This window comes from Orbicella franksi, chromosome 15 (genome assembly GCF_964199315.1).
Source record: "Orbicella franksi chromosome 15, jaOrbFran1.1, whole genome shotgun sequence".
In the NCBI taxonomy this organism is placed as follows: domain Eukaryota; kingdom Metazoa; phylum Cnidaria; class Anthozoa; order Scleractinia; family Merulinidae; genus Orbicella; species Orbicella franksi.
Genome location: NC_138159.1, coordinates 2,430,748 through 2,453,498, shown reverse-complemented (window position 1 = coordinate 2,453,498; position 22,751 = coordinate 2,430,748). Strand labels below are relative to the sequence as shown.

At 39.4% G+C, this 22,751-nt stretch overlaps 1 protein-coding gene across 3 annotated transcripts; it reads right to left on the bottom strand.

The window, feature by feature from the left end:
• Positions 1 to 1,222: 1,222 nt before the first annotated feature.
• LOC145469059 (uncharacterized) lies at positions 1,223 to 22,606 on the bottom strand. Of its 3 annotated transcripts, none has more exons than XM_081452713.1 (4): positions 21,971 to 22,606; positions 12,814 to 13,643; positions 6,497 to 6,555; positions 1,223 to 6,351 (listed from the first exon to the last, which is right to left on the bottom strand). In XM_081452713.1, exons 2-4 carry the CDS (start codon positions 13,628 to 13,630, stop codon positions 5,584 to 5,586), a joined length of 1,644 nt encoding a protein of 547 aa, XP_081308839.1. In that variant the 5' UTR covers positions 13,631 to 13,643; positions 21,971 to 22,606; the 3' UTR covers positions 1,223 to 5,583. The 3 variants fall into 3 exon arrangements, with proteins under 3 accessions (XP_081308839.1, XP_081308837.1, XP_081308836.1); XM_081452711.1 differs by having other exon boundaries at positions 6,491 to 6,555; positions 22,121 to 22,606; XM_081452710.1 differs by having other exon boundaries at positions 6,491 to 6,555; positions 21,971 to 22,605.
• Between the last annotated feature and the right edge of the window lie 145 nt (positions 22,607 to 22,751).

The window sequence follows — 22,751 nt, the reverse complement described above, 5'->3', positions numbered from 1 at the left end:
CTTGTTAAGATGAAGCTTATGATTGTTTACGCACGATTCATCAATGTTAGGGTGTTTAATAAAACCCCATTCAGTTTGGTTACAAAAGGATTTGATGACTTTGTTACAGTCGGTTTCCTTTTTACCCAGACAATCCTCATCATATCGCCGCATCAATGCCGAGATCATGACTTTGGTGTCAGGAGAGGAAGACGAAAGAAAGAGTGAAGAATGATCCTTAAGATCATTGGTACCAACATGGCGTACAATGAAGGCTGTAAATAATGTTTCATGTCACCAACTGTAGCACTAAGAAAGCTACGGACACTCACTCGTCGCTTCGCCGCGCGGCTCAATAGGGCATTTCACAGGTTGTAGTTCCCCATCATGCCCAGGGCATTTGATCCCAAAGGGTTGCCTGGGGGTGGGGCATTTGATGATTTAGTCAAGTACAGAGAATTATATATTGGTACTTTTGAAAAACGAAAGCCGGCTGCTTTATTAAGGTTTAACCCTACGTAAAGAACGTAGGTGTAAATTCCTTTTCTAAGATTTAACCCATTGGAAACTGGCTCGTGCCTTACCACCAACCCCAAGACAAACAGGGCCTGGAAGGTTTAAAAGAAACCTTCGAAGGTAACTTACTGACATTTTTATAATAGAAAAAGCTCGTATTTTTGTTTGAAGGGATAAGCCTTCTCCCAGTGAGTGTTCTCTGTTCGTATTTGTCTTTGAGGAGACCGGTGCGCATTAGCTTTAAAAATGTTTTAATTAATTTCAATACGCTTTGTAAATACCATGCCATAAAGTTGAGTTCATGAATAACAGTCAGAATCAAGGTCGAGGTAAGTGTTATCAGCCGAAGCCGAAGGTTGAGGCTGATAACACTAACCGAGACCTTGATTATTTCGGATGTCACAAAAACCGAATCTAATTATTGTTTTATTATAGATTGTTTTAAAGAAAATAACGACAAACGCATTATCGCACCGAACACAGTTTATTTTCGACAAGCCATGTTTTTACTTCGCTTTCCGTGAACTTGACATTGCTCTTGGAAATCATGCTTTGCGCGCGCAACCTAAAGATTATTCACTAATCTGCTAGCAGATTAATGAATAATCATGGCTACAAATTTTAGAGTTTCGTTGTCCTAAACACCTTAAGTGAGACCAAAATCCGTGATTTACACCTCTAAACGAGACGACGAGGATAGCTAACCTTTTAAGGAAATCAAGCCGAAAGTTTATGCAATCAAACTATACACTCATCATCTTTTTTTAATTTGCCATACTGTAAATAAAAGAAAGTAACAATAACAAACAAAAAGGTGGCGAGGAGACCTCCAAAGAACCACCAGGCTTACAGCCTTGCATTTCAGCCATTTCAAATCATTGCCAGCTTGGCATTACCATGAGTTCCCTTTCTTTATTATAAACTTCACAGAGTATTCAGCAAACTTAACACTCCCATGTAAAGTTCCAATGTCTAAATAAAGAGAAATTACAAACCCTTTTACACATGGTTACGCCCTAGGTTGTATGAGGGTTTAAGTTGGAAACACCTCGTAGAGCATAATAAACAGTACCACATGAAAGTATTGCTCAATAGCTTGCATTTGAATGGTCACATACTAGGGTTTCATCCACAGACTTAAAAGTCAGAACCACCTAGTACGGCAAAATAAACAGTACCATATGTAAGTATTGCTCAATAGCTTGCATTTGAATGGTCACACGCTACATATCCTTTATATTCTTTAATAAAATTGTCTCGTCGTTCTAGCGCCAACGGCACTAATTGGGGACAGATAAAATACAATATTATCAACAAAAATCAAAACTTAAAAACTTAAAAATCATAACTCACAGCATTTTTCTTAAAACTACCTAAAATACAATTTTATTTACAATATATTTCTTAGACAGTAAGAGCTAAACTGGTTTCAATCACAAAAGTCAAAGTTAGAACCACTTTGTGCAGCATAATAAACAGTACCACATCAAATTACCGCTCGATAGATTTCTTATGAATGGTTGCCCTGTGTTTCATCCACAGACTGAAAACCTTTTTGACAGATAAACAGTGCAGGGATCACCTTTTTGTTTGCAAGCAATAAGCCTTTTGCAAAAAACGATCACAAGAAACTAACTCCGCCACACATGATGGTAAACGTGACAGGTTCCAAAACAAAGCATCTTCAGCTGGTCAAGCTTTGTAACAGTGTCCAAGATAACTAGCATACTAACCGGTCTACCAGTCTACCCATCTACCAGCGAGAAAAGTACAGTCTACATTGAATCAATGTCTAGTTCACAGTACCAAATAAAACCAATGTACATAGCTGTAATCAGGAAATAAGCTTAAAACAAAGAACACTTATTTGTATACTAAAGATCACATATCCTTATGAAATAAAAGAAAATATATTGAACTTGATGTGGACAACATTTTTAAAGATATGTTCATAATTAACGAGGACAATAATTGAAAATATACACAAACCAGTAGAAGTTTACTTGATTAGTGCAGGTTGATTCTCCCAGGCAGCCACTTGGTGCTGTCACGCTGTCACGCAGCAGTCGGGTATGAAGCATTGCAGACGATCCCCCAAAATGGCTGCACCCGTGGGGGGAGGGGGGGGGGGAACTGGGGACTCCCATATAAAGAGGACGGGCTGCTCTTCTGAAATTTTGAAAAGGAACTCCTAAGAAGTACCAAACCTGTTTTGTGGGCGTGGCTTGACATTTTTTTTCACCCTAAGGGGTACCAATTCTAAAGCAACATGTTGAAGGGGCAGTATCACTCTCCTCCATGGACTACCGCCTTGCCGTGGTGGGGGAGCTTGCGGCCGCTGGGGACGTACTAGAATGGACGCTTTCAAGTTTGTGATCTTTGAATGGCGTTGACAAGCGGAGAGCCAAGCACTCAACCTCATGGAGGCCGTAGAAACAATACCGGCTGTGAGGTTTTTAGCTCGTGCAGCAGCAGAAAAAGCGAGTGGGAGAAGTCTCAAAGAAGAATTCGGCTTGAAGAAAATATCCACAAGTCATGGTTACAAGCCAAACTTGAAGCCGGTATATATAGAGCGTTTTCACGTGACGTCATCAAATTCTTTAATCCAAAACTAAAGAGCTACCAAAGTTTTTATCCTCGTCAGGCATAAGAGGTACTAATTTTCTATCTGTTTACAACTTTCCAGCTCAATAGCGTCCATCGTTTGGAAACCAGCGCATTTTGAATTTCAGAGCTATGGCGGTGCGTGACATAGAAGCTACAATCGCGTTTGTCGAAAAATATGTATTTATCTCGTGATTTTTAGCCATTTAAGACGTTATAGTATTTGGAAAAGTGCTTATTTAAATGCTTGCTTGTTCAGTGCAGATAATCAGGCTCTTAGATAACCAAAGTAAGTTCCAGCTAAGTACATTTTCCAGCCGTCATACTGGCGTGCCAGAGAGGAACACCAATATGGCGGCTCCATTCTAGGCTCTGTAAATTTGCGCGGAACATTTCCACGAATATCTCAACTTTGGGGCAACGCACACTTCTTAAACTTACAGAACTGTCTTTATTTATCTTCTGTAGTATCACAATTTCTTGACTTTATCCACAGAATGTTTTTTGATTTTATTTTTTATTGCGTGACAATGAAAACACTCTATCGTTCTTCAAGTTACTATGTGAGCGCTCCGAGAGGCAGATAGTCGCGCATGCGTAGCTTGCGAGACTGTCCCTTGACCTGACAATGACGTTTTTCGGCTCGACACCCTAAAAGGTAGTGCGAACTTTCCTGCTGTGGGACCTTTTGAGGCTGAACACACTAAGAAGTACTAAATCCGCTTTTTTTGACCCCTAAAAGGTACAACGAGCACCCCTGTCCCTTTCATATGGGAGTCCCCCCCGGGGGGGGGGGGGCTGCATAGGAGACTGTGCTAACCAGATACACTTTGATCTGACATTGACATGTCAATCTACCTATCAATCAGACGACCAGACAACCAGACGAAATCAAAACAAGAATAAACCAAAATTGATAATAATCACAGGGCTGCTCTTGGCTTTCCTTTGCTTAAACTCGGCTAGTGGTCTATTTTAGTTCCCTGCATTGGTTTCACTTTGCAGCATACAAAGAACAAGAAAATTTCTAACTATTAAGTAGAGAACTCCATGAAACCAAGGCCAGAATAAATATAAGGACATGACCTAAAAATTAACAACTCTAACAAAACCGAGCTTTTGTTAAGCTTCCAAAGTAAAAAAAAATTGCTTGCTTCTTACATGTATTATTTAGGGAGATGGGTGGGGGTTGATTATTCGACAGAGATGATTATTTCATATATTTTCACCAAAAGGGAGCAATTTATTAATCAGTGAAGCCTTGGAGCCGATTGGCCCATAGCTGCCGGAGCTTATCCCGGTTTCTGTGGCATGAAGTTGCTAGCAGTATTTCTACTCCCCCTGGGCAGGATGCTAGTCCATCACAGGTCACTCCCCCGCAATTTGTTAGGTTTCCCCAACAATTCGCCGGTACCCATTTATACTCCTGGGTGGAGAGAGGCACTGTGAGAGTAAAGTGTCTTGCCCAAAAACACAACACAGTGTCCCCGGCCAGGGCTTGAACCCGGACTGCTCGATCTGGGACGAGCGCACTAACCATGAGGCTACAGAGGGTCAGCTATTATTCGAAAAACTACGGAACAGAGCTCAGTATAAAAACACACCCTCTATTTGGGCTAAATATTTTTTAACACAAATAAGTGGCTGTACTGGATTGGCCTCAAGCCAAAGGCGATAAAACAACTGAGAAAATGACTTCATTAAGAATGACTGAGAGCAGATCAATTTATCATTAATTTTCAATTTGCACTGCAGTACAAATTAATATAACAGGCACGTTCGCAATTTTCTCAGTCATATAATAAATGAGTAGTCGTATGAAAGCTTGAGCAATAAAGGATTTCTTCTACAATATGTACTCATGATGATAGAAAATTCTCTCAAATTTGGAGGGAATTTTAAAAAATCACTGGTAGTGTATATCCTTAATTGCACTCAGCTCCCGTTCAAGCAATTACCTATACGTGTACATAGTTGCATATAGTTTTGTTTCAGCTCCTTTGGGGATACAAACTATTTCAGCAGTAAAATATCTACAGGTTACGTAAATTAGGAACAATTCCGTTAACTACAGTGTGTATGCAAATTCTACTTTTAGTATTAACTTAAATTTCTTTTCCTTCTTCTTAAGTGTAATTATTTAATACAAAAGAGAAGTTATGGTTACATTTGGACTAAATCTAAAAATAAGCCCATGAATTGAGCTTACATTCCAGGGCAGGAGCCAGGTATTCTGAGAAAGAGACACTCATCTGAGAATCAGGGGGTAATTTTGGAGGAGTCTTGCTACTACAATCTTATTTAAATTGTCAGTCAGAACAATTTTATTTTATGTTGGTTGACTTCCTTTTTCTACACACTATCTGAAGTCAACTGGTGTGAATTTAACATGCTAGGTATCAAATACCTCTTTAAAATAAATTTTAAAAATCTATAGCTCATTTGATTTGTCCCTCTGTGTTAATTGCTGCGTACAGAGAATGTTTACCTTGTTGTCAAAATAATTGGTGCTTCCGTCAATCTTATCAGCTCCATCAATATTTCAGCCTCGTTAAGGTCACTGACATCTTCTACGACCCCAGCTTCTCTGTAGGAGGACATTGCTTCTTCTTCATCAGGAATCATCTCCTTGTCTATTCCTTTTGGATTGATGACACGGCTGATGAAGTCATCTAACCTTGACATGAATACATTTAAGTCTCTTAAAATGTCTTGTGTAGAGACTTGTCCACATTCTCCCAACACTACCAGCTCATTTGGATATTTGTGACATAATTTGACAATACAATCTAGGAATTGTATGAAAGAGCACAACTTGTTGTGGTAAACATGAACTGCCTCTTTGAACTGACCAGCTGTCTGCTGAAACTCAGTGAATAACTGAAGTAGTTCTGTTTTGTTCGCTGAACACAGATCACTGAGCAATTCTGATACAGATATAACAGATCCAACTAGGAAAAATGGTAACCCTACTGCAATGGTAAACAATTGAGTAATTAAGCCTGCCACCTGAACACCACTCCCAACAAGTAATGTGGAAGTATGCTTGCGTAGACATTCGCGATGCTTTTTTACCAACTCGCAGCTAGCAGCGACATGTTTTTGGATATCCATCAATCTGCGCAGCTGGTCCCCAAGTTCACCTTGCAGTGTTTTAGCCTGTTCATATTTCAGGAGTATTTCATTCCTCCCAGCTTCTGACTCATAATGAATACCACTAACTCCTGTGACATCTTCAATTTCTTTCAGCCCCTGAAAACCAGAACAAAATGGCCTGACTTAATGCCAATAACTGATTTAGCAAAAAAAAAATCGAGAAACAAATTCTCTACAATTCATGTTACATTCATTCATTTTCTGGACAAGCATAGTTTAGCATCAGTTATCTCACCATCACCTCTGAGGCTCCAACTTGCAGACTCAATCCCGTACTGCTCAGATGTCCCGGAAGAAGAGCTGCAAGACATGAATTTTTCTTAATCAATCTTACCCCTTGTAGCAGGACGGGAGAGTTCACTTTTTTAGAATATTTCCAAATTTCCAATTCATGAATTACATGTATTAACTGAAAGCTATCCAGACCAGGTATTTGGCTAATTGGGGGTAGTAATTTTCAGCCATGACACGCATGGAAACAAAAATGTCTTGTTTATCAGTAAATTGTCATCAATTTCCCCTTGTTAAGTGCACAGTGCACTGTTGGGATGGTTAGGGGGCTGCCACCTGCTAAACTGCTAAAGCCCTTAAATGCAAATTGTTTAAAATGTGCTCTACCTACATATTACTTCTTTGTTAATTAAGTGTTAAGTGTATAATTATTTTGTTACAGATATCTCCCTGCTATCAACAACAACAACAACAAAAACCTTTATTAACGTGTCTGGGGTATTTAGCATTGCTGCTAATTGGGGACACACAAATGAATGTTTGAAAAGTAAACATTCGTTTAGCTACATTTCCATTTCAATCTGCGAACTGGGAAACTATGCAGTGACAATTAAGCGAGAACTCCACTGTTGTGGGAAATATTTCAGTCCATTCTTGCATCTCAATCAGCTGGAACTCAACAGATGTCAGCATGATCACTTCGCATAATTTTGCAGTCTTATCTACCTGTGTGCAATGCATGGATTGTAGGGGGAAAAAAACTTAAATTTAGATTATAAAACGGTCTAAACTTAAAGTTCAGCAAATCAAAATAACAACAAACTCGGTTCTGTGACCATTGAATTATCAAGTTACCATAGTCTATTTTTGTCTCAGTCAGGTGAAAAGCTGTCATATATAAATAACATATCAGAAATGATTTCAAAAATATGCGCAGTTCCAGAAAATATCCATACTCACCCTGTAGAAGAGATTGGAATTTCTTGGGGAGTAAGGAGCCGAGTTCTCTAAGACATTGCTGGAAAGTAGTATATCAAAAACGAGTGCAAGTGTTTCATTAGGGGTTCCAAACACCGAGAAACAGATGAAAGCACGAGGCCGCAGGCTGAGTGCTTTTATTGCTTCGAGGTGTTTGGAACCACTGATGAAACACAAAGCATGAGTTTTTGATATAACTTCTCAACGAAACAATAAAAAATATGCAGTGATACATTTTTTCCCATTGTTCTCCCCAAATGAATGAACGATAATTTATGCAGTGATGCAATTTTGCCATGTTACGTAACATTACGTTAACATGCATGATTAACTGTTTGGTTGCAGTTGGTATGTGACCCGGGGGAAGGGGGGTACTTTGGGAATTTCTGGGTCGGGATGTGCCGCTGTGACCCTGGAACCCTTAGCCTATACCAGAGCTAGTTCAGCTGAATTTTGCTAACCTATACTAGAGTAAACTCCCCAAATCCCCCAATCTATTGACACTGTTGAGGCTGATTTGCGTAAATTTAAACTTGTCAATTTGATTTTTTATATTTTTGAGCGGCAATTTCTGGTTTCCTTACTCTAGATAAAATCTTCAACCAACCAGTCAGTTTTGTGAAAAATGATACCCTATTCTAGACCCAAACGCTCTGATTTATATACCCTATCCTAGAGTAAACTGCTTGAAAACCATTCCCTTCACAGCGGTACATACCTATATAGCCCATATATGGCAGTGCCCCCCACCCACCCACCCACCCCCCCCCCCCCCCCCCAGGTATGTGACCATGAGTGAAGATGGCGAGGCAAGATTTAGGGAGCTGAAAACGGTTTAAGAAGAATGCGAGTTAGTCGGAAAAGCTATTCCCTCTTCAACTGAACATAAGAACAAATGGGCGGTAACAATTTTTGACGAATGGCAAATTTCTCAGTTGGTTATAGCTCCCATTTTAGATCCAGGAGGGCTATTTAAAGACTATGATTTACATAAGGTCACACAGCTTTCTACCAGCATTGAAGAAATGGATGCAGTCATCTTGAATTAATGGCTTAACAAGTTTGTGATGGAGGTGGCCAAGAAGTCGGGGGAGAGATATCCACCAAAGACCGTTTATGGAATAATTTGTGGTATCTGATGCTATCTGGAGGAAAGGAATGGTGCAGACGCGTTAAATTCTCTTGATAATAGCAACTGAAGGTGAGGTTGCTAGCTATCATTTGTTCGATAAAAATGTACACCTATGAAAGTTATAGTTCTTTTTATCATTTCGCTCAAATAATATTTAGGTCATTTTTGGAATTGTTGTTAACGATGTATTAATTATTGAAAAATACTAATTAAAATGTAAGTGTTTGATCTGAGATCAAAACTATGTTTCAACTCGAATCAAAACCCTTAAGATTTTCATCCAAGTATTCACTGGGTATCAAGGATCATGCATGTGACCCAAATATGCCTCATTTATCGGCTGTTGTCCTCATAAATAATTAATGAGTTTGAGAAATGTCAGTCGGTCATCGGAAATTGATAGCCCTTTTTACAGTTTCCATTGCCATATTGGATTTCTAACCACGCACAAGGCTGCCAGTGACCCGTGAAAAACAAAAACAGTAGACACAGCTCATCAGGGAAGGCTTTCAATGCCTAATCACCTCGCAAATGGTGCTAGTTCACAAGGATAATTATGCAGATTTCAACACTAGAGGATATCCAGAAGTTAAAAGTGAAGGATTTAAGAGACATTTTGCGTTCTAATTTGGAAACGACAGGCAGAATGAAAGATGACTTAGTGTTAAAAGTCTATGTATTACTCTCACGAAATGTGTTATGATCGACCGAGAATCAACAGCAAAATGCCAATGATAGTGATGACAATTACCAGGAGACTGTGGAAAATCGAGGCGACTTCAAGTATGATGACGTTTTAAGACGAATCTCTGCTCTTGGATGGTCTACTGATCTGCGCCAGCTTCCCGAATCGAATTTTATTCAACTCAACAATTACCTGGTTGTGTCAATTCACAAATACCACCACAACGTGCTCAAGGGAACAAATTAGAAGAAACTAAAATCTAACCAATTTTTGTCTGAAGGGAACGTTAAAAGGCTTGAAACCAAGCATAAGTTAGTGTCAAATGGCCATTTTTGCATGGGGTCCCACTAACTTGAAGGGAATAAAATATTTTGACCTACCGGTACTTTTTGGCCAAAATCATTTACTCACCAAACCCAACATTGGTGCCAAGTTTGAGCAAAATGGTGATTTAAGGTGTATCACCTCCTGCTTGGTTCTGCCTGGTTTTCTCATGGACACACTCTCAAAGATTTTTTAATTTTGAGTCCTGGACTCTGACAGCTTGAACCATATTTGATAGGTAACTCATGAAGCAGAAGTGTTCATCTTTCCTGTACTTCTGCCAAATAAAGTACTCTTCAGAAATCGTCCTATAATGCATTGCGTGAATTGCGATATGCTGTTAGCACTTCATGTTCATAATTGCCATTAGCAACTGCTAGTCATAGATGATAAATCAAATTTAAATGCAGTTTGGAACGATTTGTATTGAAAATCTTTATGCTAATGAATTTCATTATGCTGATTAATATTATTATGCTAATAAATTATGCTAATTAATGTCCGGTCAAATTGAAAAATTATTTCCAGCATTGCTAAGACCAAAAAATTTAAAGAAATGAAGGATAAATTATTGGGGGTTTTGGAAAATATCCCTTCCACTGGGGAGGTATGGATAGTTTCTGGAACTACACAATTCCAATTCCAATTTGTGCCACATAATAAAAATACTGCAGTAGATATCAGTGCAACATTATTGAAAACTAAATGTAATGTTCTGGATAACCGCATTGATGATAATTAAATTTAAAGGAAAACAGAAAACTCTCAAGCAACATAGTGCATGGCAATAGATTATATATGGTGAAGAAATTACAGAACAATAACAATGGCAGTAATAAGTATAGGTAATCATATGAATGCCACTGCAATTAACGATTTACACTAGAGCCATGATGTGTTTGTTTTTGATTCCTCATCCACCATTTTGAAAATTGAATAGCAGGAGTCAAGGTGGTGAACACTTGACTTGTACTGCGCATGTCCAGCTGTTTTTGCACCCTGTCCAAGCCAATTAGAATGTGTCAATGACGGAGTTTAAAAGTAACAATTTCACAGCAATCTCATTCGTGGACTCGCATTTTGCTTCTATTGTTTATCCATCATGTCTTGCAATTTCTTATACAGAAATCTTCGCTTTTGTGGATTGTATTCATCTCTTAAGCTACATAGTGGGCGATTTTGTACGGTCTTGGAGTTTCCAAATTTGAAAGCAAGCGCAAGCGAATTAATTTTGTCACTACCCTCTTCTGGCACAAAAAGTGACGCAGAATTACCAGTGAATTTAATCGCTGATATCTGATGTGGCAGCCTTTACAGATGCTCCTTTCTTCTGCTTCGAAAAATGTGTTTTCCATATTCTTGTACCACAAAAAGATCGATGAATTTCTTGTTTAGTTTTCAATATATAAATATCTGCACTCAGTTCGGCTCACCCAGTAGGCCTGTTCAAAGGCTATTCCGCTATCGTTTCTCTTTTCCCTTTTCTTCTTTTCCATTTATCTGCTGATTCAATTCATAAGCTGATGAATGTTTCACGGCAGACTTTGCATTTCCCGATGTAATATTTTCTGTAAATATAAACACTGCACCGTTCTCCCAGGAAGCCGTCCTGTAGCATTCTTCGTCATGAGACTTTGGTGAGTTCTAAGGGCCTCTTCATATGAGCCAGGTCAATGGGGCTGGCTCGGTTTCCGAGATCTTGTCTCGCCACTCTTTCCTTCGTAAAAATTTCAATGTGTTCATGAGAGAAGCCAGGCTGACCCGGTTAATTACTGAGATCTCGGTTGTTGCGACCGAGATCTCGGTAACCAGGATGAAAATTTTTTGCCGTATGAACACTCCAGCCTGGCTAACCAGGACCAAATTTTTTTGACAAAATAACTTCGCTTTCGCAACATAGCAGCCAAAATGGCATAATTTTTGTCTTGTATGTATTTCCACTTGAGTAAAGTTACAAGAGTCCACAAAGCTAACAACAGTCGTGAACGATACAAGTTTAATAAGTTCCACTATTTTGGTTGTTTCTTGGATTTCATCCCTGTTGACCGGGCTGAAATTTCTCGTATGAACAGAACACAAAATTTGTCCCGTAACCGAGCCAGCCCGGTTACCAAGCTCACATGAAGAGGCCATATAAAGTCTTGTTTCATTGGTTGTTGGCATGGTCATTTCAGTGAGGTGCGAGAACTGTGAATTTCTTTCGAAGTCGAAAATTCAAGGTTTATTTTTGCGTGAATTAACTTTGTTCAAATGAATTAATAGGGTATGTACTATAGATTTATTGGATTTTTATGAAACATGGCCAGAATGTTCACCAGATATTAGCACACGAAAGTGTGTGAGGCTTTTACGAAAATCGAAATAGTTTTCTTGTGATATCCCATCGAGTAACAGCGGTCAGAAAATTTACTATTGTCCAACTTTAAAAGGGATTTTCTAAACAACCAATAGAAACATCTAAAAAGCCTCACACCCTTTGTTAGCCCATCATCTCCTGATTGATATAGTCCAGTCAGTTTGGATGTCCGCGGTAACACAAACGCTGGTAATTCAGTTTAGCAAGTAAGGTCATTTTTGCGTTTACAGGCTTGTGCGTGCCTACCAAAACAAAAATGCCGAAATAAATTGTTATTTTCAGATTCTACGGTTTACTGACTTCACAATGATAAATAGTTTACCGTTGTTTTCTTTAAAGCAGCGCACAAAACAAAATATTTCCCGCAAGGCACCCCTGAAGGTCTACAGTAACCTTATGGCCAAGCTGACTGGGAGACCTGCATAGCTTATTTAACTACATGTCACCTAGTGTGTATGTAGTTGACTGGGCTACATTCTCTACATCACAGTGCATATTCTGCACTATTAAGCACTTAATGACTGGCCCCAAGGGAAACAGTGAGTTTTGTTTTCCTGAGACCCTCAATGTTCCCCGAGGCTTTGCCTCGGAACATTAAGGTCAAGGAAATCGAAGAAATCGTTTGCTTGACGCCAGCTGGCACATAATTTGCCGCGGTTTCAAGGAGCACAACCTGATCATGTGCTAGTCGAAAGTTCAAGTTGTTGTTTCCCTAGGGAGTTAGTGAGTTTTGTTCGCCCTAGGGAGTTAACAAGTTTTGACCCACATCACATGACACATTCTCCTCTAATTGGAAAACATATTTGGGTTGGGAGGTATAACAATAGAGATTGCCTTACTAGTTAAACTAACCTGTAGCTGATTGAGAACTTCCAGATGTGGAGCCAAACCTGTTTATCAATTCCTGCACTTCACTGACTTTGTACAATGCATTTGCCCCTTGTGTCTTTTCCTCAAGCAATCCACAGATGCCTTTTAGACATGTTTTAATTTCATCAAACCTTTCATTAGTTGTAACTGTCAGTTCCTCTAAGGATTTCTTGACATCCATGTCATTTCTATACCAATCCAGCAGTTCCTGTACATTTCTTTCATCCTCTGTTGTGAGGGGATCCCTTAAAAACTTATCAATGGCCTCCTGCCACTCATGCTTCTTTGCAGGGCTGACATGACCTGCAATTCTAACAAGAGCTCCACTTATTTCCCGCCACAGTGATAAAAAATCGAAGTCATCTGTGACCTCCATTTGTTGGTTCACATGACCATACACCGCGTTGCGGTAATGCTTAATTCTCACTAAATCTGCAGCTAAACTGTGGTCTGTACTTGTTGGCAGGGCATCCCAGCCTGTGGCAGGAGGGACGAGGTTGCATATTGTCCTCAGCAACCTGAACAGCAGAGTAATATCAAAATCTGCTGACTTGCCGTACACCCCTGGGGAAGGGTACAGACAGTCCCACTGTGGCTTAGTAAGCTTTGCTGCTTTGAGTTGTTTCTCTGTAGTTGGATGTTTTAGTATTGTGGGAAAATTGCTTGGTGGGCAACATTGATCAAAAATCTCTCTCAGTAGTGTAGTGCCTCCACTTATCAACAGTCGTGAAATACGTTGAAAATTTTCTTTTCCTCTTGTTGAACGGAGCACTTCATCTGGGTCTGGGGCGGTGGCCATTTTGTGCTTCAGTCTAAAGTGAAAATATGAAGTTACTCGAACTTGGTATGTTGGAATGGATTGATATCATTTAAGAATTGATTTAGGTTATATATTATATAAACACGAGCGTTTTACTGGAAAATACACCACTCATAAAATTCATACGAAACCACATCTGGGACTCGGGTGGTGTATTTTCCATATCCTCACTAGTGAAGATATTGATGACTTCACTGATACAGTGGAACCTTGATATAACGAAAGGTCAAGGGACTGGCAAAATATGTTCGCTATAACGAGGTTTTGTTATATATCGAGGTTCTTTTCCATACATTTTACTATTACTAGGGCGAAGAATATTGTTCGTTATAATGAGGACTTCGTTGTATAGAGGTTCGTTAAATTGAGGTTCCACTGTATAATGTTTGACCCTTTCAAAAGGGTCAAACATTAAAAAACGGTACTTATATTTAGTTGGTACATGATCGAAACATTTTCGGATCTTCCTTGAAAGTCTACGGTGTTACTTTCGTAAGTCGTTTTCTTCTTTGTTTTGTTTAAATAACTATTACTCATTAACGATTATGTAACGATTTTTTAAGTTTTTGCTATTCGTGCTGTGATTGCTGTGATCAATGCAAGTTTCGTAACATAACCTTTGGAATCATGTAATTAGAGACACCACATTTTTATCAGTTTAGTTACACCATCTACATTCTCGCTATTCTATGCTATCGCTGTCATCGCTATCGTTCTAAGCTATCGTTTCTACCATTGCTACCCTCGCAGGAGCAAGGTCAAAGTAAGTCTTTGCTACATATATTTTAGTTGTAATCGTGTTGTTATAGTTTAAGATTTATGTTCCATTGGTATCCTTGATTTATATTTTGTATCTTAGCTAGTATTAGCTTATATAAGCCTTCTGTATCGTTTTGTTTTTAGTTTGAACCACACAATCACAACCACAATGACTTCACATCACAAGATCATCTCTATTTTGTTATCCTGATTCCTATATTATTGATTCATCGCTCCTTCCAATAAATGCTAACGATGGATTTTACTGTGACCTGGTTTCTTTGGAATTACAATGTGCATTCGAGTGTTTCAAGCTCCTGTCAAGCCCTAATCTACACGTGGCTTCGCTCCTGGAAAGTCACATTCGGCAGTTTTCTTCGAAACCTTTGGAAATTTTCGGAAAATAATTATTCAGTATATATTGTTCATGTGGCCTTCTGACAATTTTTGGAAATGCGGCTGGAAATCTTCGGAAAATCATCAAAAACGTTATCAGCAGGGGCATAGCTAGGGGAGATAAGATAAGATAAAATTTTATTGTACACTCCTTAAAAGGTTTTTCAGTGAACAATATAACACGAGGTGAGATAAGTACAAAGTACACTAGTTATATATTATGTACGAAGTACACTAATTATATTTAAAAAAATAGAAAGAAAAATTTAATTTAAGAACTCGCTGAGAAGCTTTGTCTTCAGAGTTTTCTTAAAATTTGCATGACTCTCGCATAGTTTTAAGTCTATGTCTAAAGAGTTCCATAGTTTTACTATTCTGTAATAAAATGATCTCTGACCAGCAGTGGTTTTGCACAGGGGAATATTCAGTTGTTGTGAGTTTCTTGTGGTTCTGCTTGATATTTGTTGCCTTTTGACAAATTGTGATGTCATATAGGTCTGGGCGCAGCCCGTCATGCACTTAGAAGCGAAAACAGCATCTCGGAGGCAAAGCTGCTTTTTTACGGGAAGCCACCTCAAATTCTTGAGTGATGGAGTTATATGCTCAAATTTATATGTACCACTAATTATCCGCGCAGCGAAGTTTTGAACGAGGTGAAGTTTTTGCACATTACAAGCAGTGGTACTGGACCATACAATAGAGCAATAGTACAACTTACTGAAAACGAGCGCGTTGATGATAGTCACTAATAGGCCAGAGTTAAATGCGTGCTTTGCTCAACTAATCTGGGCTAATTTACTCATACAGGATGAAACTGTCGCTAAAATGTGGTTGTCAAATGACAGAGTGGGGTCGAATGTTACACCAAGATCTTTAATGGACTCTGACGGCAAGAGTTCCTTTCCGAGCAGCGAAAGCTTAAAATCAGGGAGGGTCCTGGGGTGCCGTGACCCCCCTTTTGTCAGCCTTTTTTTAAGCAAACAACCTCCAGCAGGTAGCAAAAATGACATGACAATCAGGTGAGTACCCTCACTTTGACACAGTGTGACCCCCCCCCCCCTTTGAAAAATTCTGGCTACACCCCTGGTTATCAGTATGTTTATATAATAAACAAAATAATACATGGGCGCTTGTCGATATGGAATCAACTTTATATCTCACTCCTTCCCTGTGCTCACTCGTGAGGTAAACCGTATCAAGTTGAACACTCAGAGATAATCCATTATCCTCTATTTACATTCCAGTCAGTAAATTTCTACTGTGGTGCTCATTATGAGAGGTCTGCAAAATATAGAAATGGTGCAAGGTGTAGCCCTGGGTAGGGGGACTCCCATGTAAAAAGGATGGGGTGTTCTTCAGAAATTTTGAAAAGAACCCCGAAGAGGTACTGGAAACCCTGTTCTGTGTGCGTGACTTGAAATTCTTTCCACCCCTAAGAGGTACCAATTTTAAGGCAACACATTAACCAACACTGACTTTCTTCAGCTCAATACCCTACACGCCTAGGGGGGGGGGGGCACTGCCATATATGGGTTATATAGGTATGTGCCACTGTGAAGGATATGGTTTTCAAGCAGTTTACTCTAGGATAGGGTATATAAATCAGAGCGTCTGGGTCTAGAATAGGGTATCATTTTTCCTACAACTGAGTAGTTGGTTGAAGATTTTATCTAGACTAAGGAAACCAGGAATTGCCTCTCAAAAATATAAAAAAAAAAAATCAAATCGGCGAGTTTAAATTTACACAAATCAGCCTCAATAGTGTCAATAGATGGGGGGATTTGGGGAGTTTACTCTAGTATAGGGTAGCGAAATTCAGCTGAACTAGCTCTGGTATAGGCTAAGGGTTCCAGGGTCCCAGCAGCACATCCCCACCCAGAAGTTCCCAAAGTACCCCCCCCCCCCCCCAGGCCTACACAGTACCCCGAAAGCTCCTGCTGTGGGACATCTTGAGGCTGAACACCCTAAGAGGCACCATATGCGCTATTTTAACCCCTGAAAGGTACGATGAGTACCCCTGTCCTTTTTATATGGGATTCCCACCCCACGGGAGGGGGGGGGCAGTACACTTGAAGACTGAGTCATTGTTCATCTACCCTTTGCCATGTGATCAAGCCCTTCCTCGGATATTAAAACAAAAACAATTGAAGACATATTTTTAAGAAAGCTTATGGCACTTTGGAATTTTTATAAATCTCACTTTTAGTTTAATATGTTGACCTGTTTTATGTAATGCAATTTTGAATTTCTTGATAATATTATCACCAAATGAAATTATGTCTAATATCGTCATTAGCGCACTAACTATTATTAGCTTTATTATTATCACTATCACTGTCACTGTCACTGTCACTGTCACTATCACTATCATTATCATTACCAAAATCATTATCATTACCATTATCACTATCACTATCACTGACACTAGCAGGTTTACTCATTGCTATTTGCAATGTCAAATACAGATGACCAAAACTTGATTTAAACAGATGATAAGCATGTTGAATTTCTTATCCCTGTGAATATAGATGTATCTTGGGGCCATTCTGATTGTAGAATTTAGAATTGAAAGTCTGGGCTTTTAGATGCAGGGAAATGACCGCAATTACTACTACTCCCTGAATGGGATGCTAGTCCATTGTGGGGTTACCCCCAGCATTAAATTCACCACTACCCAATTATACACCTGGGTTGAGAGAGGCACTGTGAGAGTTAAGTGACTTGCCTAAAAACACAGTACAATGACCCCATCTGGGACTTGAACTTTCACCTCTTGATCTAGAGTCAAGCTTGCTAACTGTTAGGCCACTGAGCCATCACCTTTAACTGAGTTAAAATTGTAATCATGTAAGTCACAAACTTGACAAAAAGAAAACTAATTATTAACTGCCCACTTTTGAGATCCCTTTCAGCGCTTTCACCTTCCAGTGCCAGACTCTTCCTAGTGCAGAGAAGGACCTAGGGGGATGGTGCAGGGGGTGTGCACCCCCCCCCCCCAAGATGACATGCGGCTTTCTAATACAACTGGTATTCTGCAAAAAAACCTATGTGGTTTATTGATGTTGAATGAGGTAAAACAGTGGTGCACCCCTCCTAAGAAAAATCCTTGATCTGCTCCTGTAGTAATCTCTTTTGACTTCATAAGGTGAGAGTCGAAGAAAATGCTCACAAGTACCTGCTTACCTTGTGCTAATTCCCTGCATTGATAACTACTTATTAACCAAGAGCGAGCTCTTTATGTGAAAATCTCAAACCATAAGACCTTGCCATATTGACTGAGTATTAACAAGGTTTGAGATTTTCCTGTAAAGACTGAACATTCGAGGTTAATAAGTTGTTCATTATATTGCTTTTTGCTTTGGTTTAGCAGGCAGTGATTGGTCTGTGGGCATTATAAGAGAATAATGCCCTACAATCGGCCAGAGCTTGTGTAATATATCGGCCACAAACACAAGCCATATAATAACATTCCATGAAACTTCCAAGAGACAAGTCAGGTCCATTGCACAGTAGTATGACAGGATGTGGCATAAAGGTAGGGAAGGAAATATCTGGGTCCAATTTCCCGCAGCAAGTAAAATTATGCTCTTGGGCAAATGGAAGATTAAATGATCCAGTGGGCAAGTGAAATTATCCTCTGTCAGTAGTTTTGTTAGTGATAATTTCCAGTCAAAAACAATTTCAAAACTTAACACTGCAGGCTGAGCAAAACAATGCAGAAAGCATTAATTAATTTGAAATCCAAGCATATACTTTGCTTGCATTCGTCCTCTGTTATAATTATAGTATATTACTGATCATAGACAGTACCACTGGGCAACTGGATTTCAACATTTTTTCTGCTCCGAAAGGGCCTTTTGACTTGAAGTGAGAATGTAGGGGATGACAAAGGCCAAACTTATAACATGTGAAAGTGGCCCAGGGGGAGGGGGGAGAGGGGTAGCAAGTTCCCTTGATTCTTTGAAAATTTCACTTTTTCTCTTTTGTTTTCCCTATCAATAAATTCTCTCGTTCCCTAATTTTTTTCTGTCATTTAAATTCCCTTTAGTAGTAGATATATCCCTTGTTCCCTCAAACTAATCCCACAAATATCCCTTGTTCCCTTTATATATGATGATCAATGCTCCCTTGTTCAACAAAACATCTTAGAGGCCCTCACCTGGGATGAAAATGGCCAAGGCTGAAATTTGATTTTTGCCATATTTGCTGTGAAAATGACACAAACATTATGTGATGCTGGTTTAGGTTAGAATTTAAGACCTTCATGAATATCCCAGACCAAGAGAAATCTCCACAGGGCTCGAAAAAACCCCCGTCCGGTCGTCCGGGACAAGTAGATTTTCCCTTCGGGCAAGCAACTTTCTCTCCTTACTTGCCCCATGGGCAAGCCATTCGCCGACTAAATTTTTGATAAAGATTTTGAGAAGAAAAGGTAAATTTTAGGTTCAAGGGTAATCAAGTGTTTAGCTGAAGCTTGACGAAAATTACAATTTATAGCGTTATTTTGTTGATTGCATGATGCAGGTTCACGGCTCAGAAGTGATTGCCTAGCACGTGATCAAAATCTGCCCCAATCAGATTTCTTTCAAGGATTAAAAATAGCCACGTTGGGCACAAAAACGCTGTGTTTATTTCTTAAAATTATAGCAATTTTCTGCGAATATTTTCCAGTTTCTCCGTACAAAACTTAACTCAACAATGATATATTAAAGCTGTAGAAATTGTACACGGAAAGAAGCCGCATATTTCTACCGCGAAAACGAAGCCAGCATTTTTGATGCTAAAATCCAGGTAAATCCCTGTTTTCGGTTTAACATGCAAGTTTGCTAGTGATAACATACTTGGGCCCCGCCACACGAAATGAAAATTTCTCGCACTTCTCTTCACAATGATTTCGTGGAGCTAGACAAGATGCAGGTGAACATTCAAGGAGTCAATCGCAATCTTCGACGAATTGAACAAATTGATTCAAGGCTGTATAATAACAAAGATGCGCAGCATGTAAAACAGGAACTAGGAAGTAAGTACATGAACGAACATTAACAACTTCACAAACTTTGGGACAAAATTTAATTCCTGATGACATATTTTTATCACGTTCGAAAATTTCAGGGAAAGTTGAATTTGATGCCATAAAAACATCTGGTGATGAAACATCTATCGCTCTGCTTCCCTTATACTTGTTGGGAACAAAGATCTCCATTTGTTGTTGTAGGCTTCTCACTGCAATCAAGCTGTTTTTCCACGCATCTTTCTACACAGGGCATCCAAAATTTCACACTACTTCGATGTGATTACAACAGTGTTCATCCATGTTAATTATAATTATAAACTGTACAACTTAATAAAAGTGGAATAAAGAAGTTAAAAGTTGTGGAAGTATTACAATATAATGTATAATGGTGTAAACATGAAAATGATCAGCAATAACAGGACTACAGTCAAGATGGGTTTATTACATCAAAACAACACTGTAGTTTGACTTCCATTTTTTGGGTTCATGAATTATTAATGAGTTTGAAAACTTGGGCAAGCTGGGAAGTGCCCTAGGCAAGCAAAATTTGACAGTTACTTGCCCAACGGGCAAGGTGGAATTCAAATATTTTTCGAGCCCTGCTCCAGATTCATTGATTTAACACCAGACAGTGATCTATGTGTCTAACTGGAATGCATGTTGAATTGATTTACAAAAATACCATGTACTACTATACTTCACATTCCAAATGGGACTAAAGAAAGTTTCAGGCTCAAATTAACCAAAATGTCTAAAAAGTAGCACATTCTTTCAGATGTTCCTAATATAAAAGGATTGTAAACAATTATTGGATGAGGTTTTTGTGATATCCAGAATAATCAAGGTCGAGATAAGTGTTATCAGCCTCAGCCTTCAGCTTCGGCTAACCAAGACTAACCAAGACCTTGATTATTTTGGATATCACAAAAACCAAATCTCATAATTGTTTTATCATACATTGTTTTAAAGAAAATAACAACAAGCGCATTATCATCGCACCGAACACAGTTTATTTTCGACAAGCCATGTTCTTACATGAACTTGACATTGCTCTAGGAAATCATGCATTGCGCACGCAACCTATACATTATTCACTGATCTGCTAGCAGATTAGTGAATAATCTGTAGGTTGTGCTGTTTTCCAGAATTAACTGTAGGCTTTTAGCCAATGAGAAGACAGATGGTGACTAAAATGGATAATAATGTGGCTTACCGGTAATTGACTTCTGGATATGGATGATCCAACTAGCCTGCAAACAGGCTCATGGCGAGGGAGGAAAAAAAATTTGGTGAGTGAAGCCAACTGACAAGAGTGAGAAAAGAGTTTGGCAAGCAAAGCAAGTGGGGTGGGCTGGGGGAGCCTGTAGACATTATATAATTTTGATCCTGCCATTCCATGATAACAAAATCTGATATCATGATCTGATTGCTTAAATCGCTGATTGTTAACAGTTTTGAGATAAATCTTTTACAGATCGTGACAATGGCTTGCAATTTTCATGTTTGCCAAGACCGCGAAAGATGGTGTCTGCATGGAATGCATAGTTTACAAACATGGAATTCGAGGGAGCATTGAAAAATTCTTTACAACATTTTATCCATATCTCTGGTTTAAAACTTGACAGAAGCTATGCCTAGAGACTGTGGCTCAAGAGCACGAGGGTTTCGGCATTCTACTGACCGGTTATGGGAGGAGATTATAATAATTACTACTGAGAAAAATAAAAAACATCAATTTTGACTGGTCCAATTACCTTCTTGACTGATTGGTAACAGGCCAGTCACCATTGGCGCATCAAAAATAATGTCTACAGGCTCCATCACCCTGCCCCACTCGCTTTGCTCGCCCAATTCATTTTTTTTGCGCTCAAGGGCTCGCTTCGCTCGCCCAATTTTTTCCACCCTCCTTGGAAGCCTGTTCGCAGGTAAGGTCCAAACAAGTCACTGACTGGATTGATCTCTCGAGTTATTAAACTTATGGAAGCAGTTTCGCTGCTTTAATATCCTCGCACACTATGACAAAGGAGTCATCGTATGTCGAACAGCGAGTTGTCAGTAACAAACCTTCCAAAATGTCTTAATGAATTATTAAATATTCCTTTGCAAAAGTCCAGCCGAAAGACTCAGCAAGGAGAATTGCAGACACTAACATCAGCTCGTATTGTTTCACCTGAACCAGCCGTCTCACGCCCAAATGGTCATTGCAGCCATTGCATTTGACTACCGTTGCTTCGGAAAGTTCATCAACTCACTTGAAATCACAAAAAGTGCAACGTAAAACATATATTACATCTTCATACTTTTAAATTTCTGTCTTTTTGTGGTTTCAGTCTTCTCATAAGACATGGATCAAAACGGAAGTGATTTGTGAAGGCTCACGGGAAAGCAAACTCAAAAAGAAGAGGAGAGACTGGAGAGAGGGGAAGCGAGTCGGTTTATCACATTGCGTTACAAGCTACAAGCGTTACCTTTTCTTGAAGACTACTAGTTTTCAACGTTTCTTTATATATCAGATTTTTTACCTACGTTGCACCCGAGGTCGTGTACCTTGCGTGACACCCTCTAGCTCACGCTCGTCGACAATACTAGTTCACTTGATGTAACCAAAGAAATATATTGAAAATCTTCTTTTCGGGTTTACCTCGACATGACACGAGGACTGAATGAGGCCTCGACCTGATTTCCACCTTATTTTACGAAAAGTCTACATTCGAGCGAAGTGCCTCATCAGGCCGGCGATTTTCTCTGGTTTCTGTAGCTGGAAGTGACTGGGAGTATTTCTACTCCCCCCCCCCCCACCCCCCACCCCCCACCCCCCCGCTGGATAGAATGCTAGTCCATCAAAGAGTTACCCTCAGCATTAATTCGACGGTACCCCTTAATGCACCTGGGTGGAGAGAGGCATGCAAAGCTGATGTATCGATCAAAAAG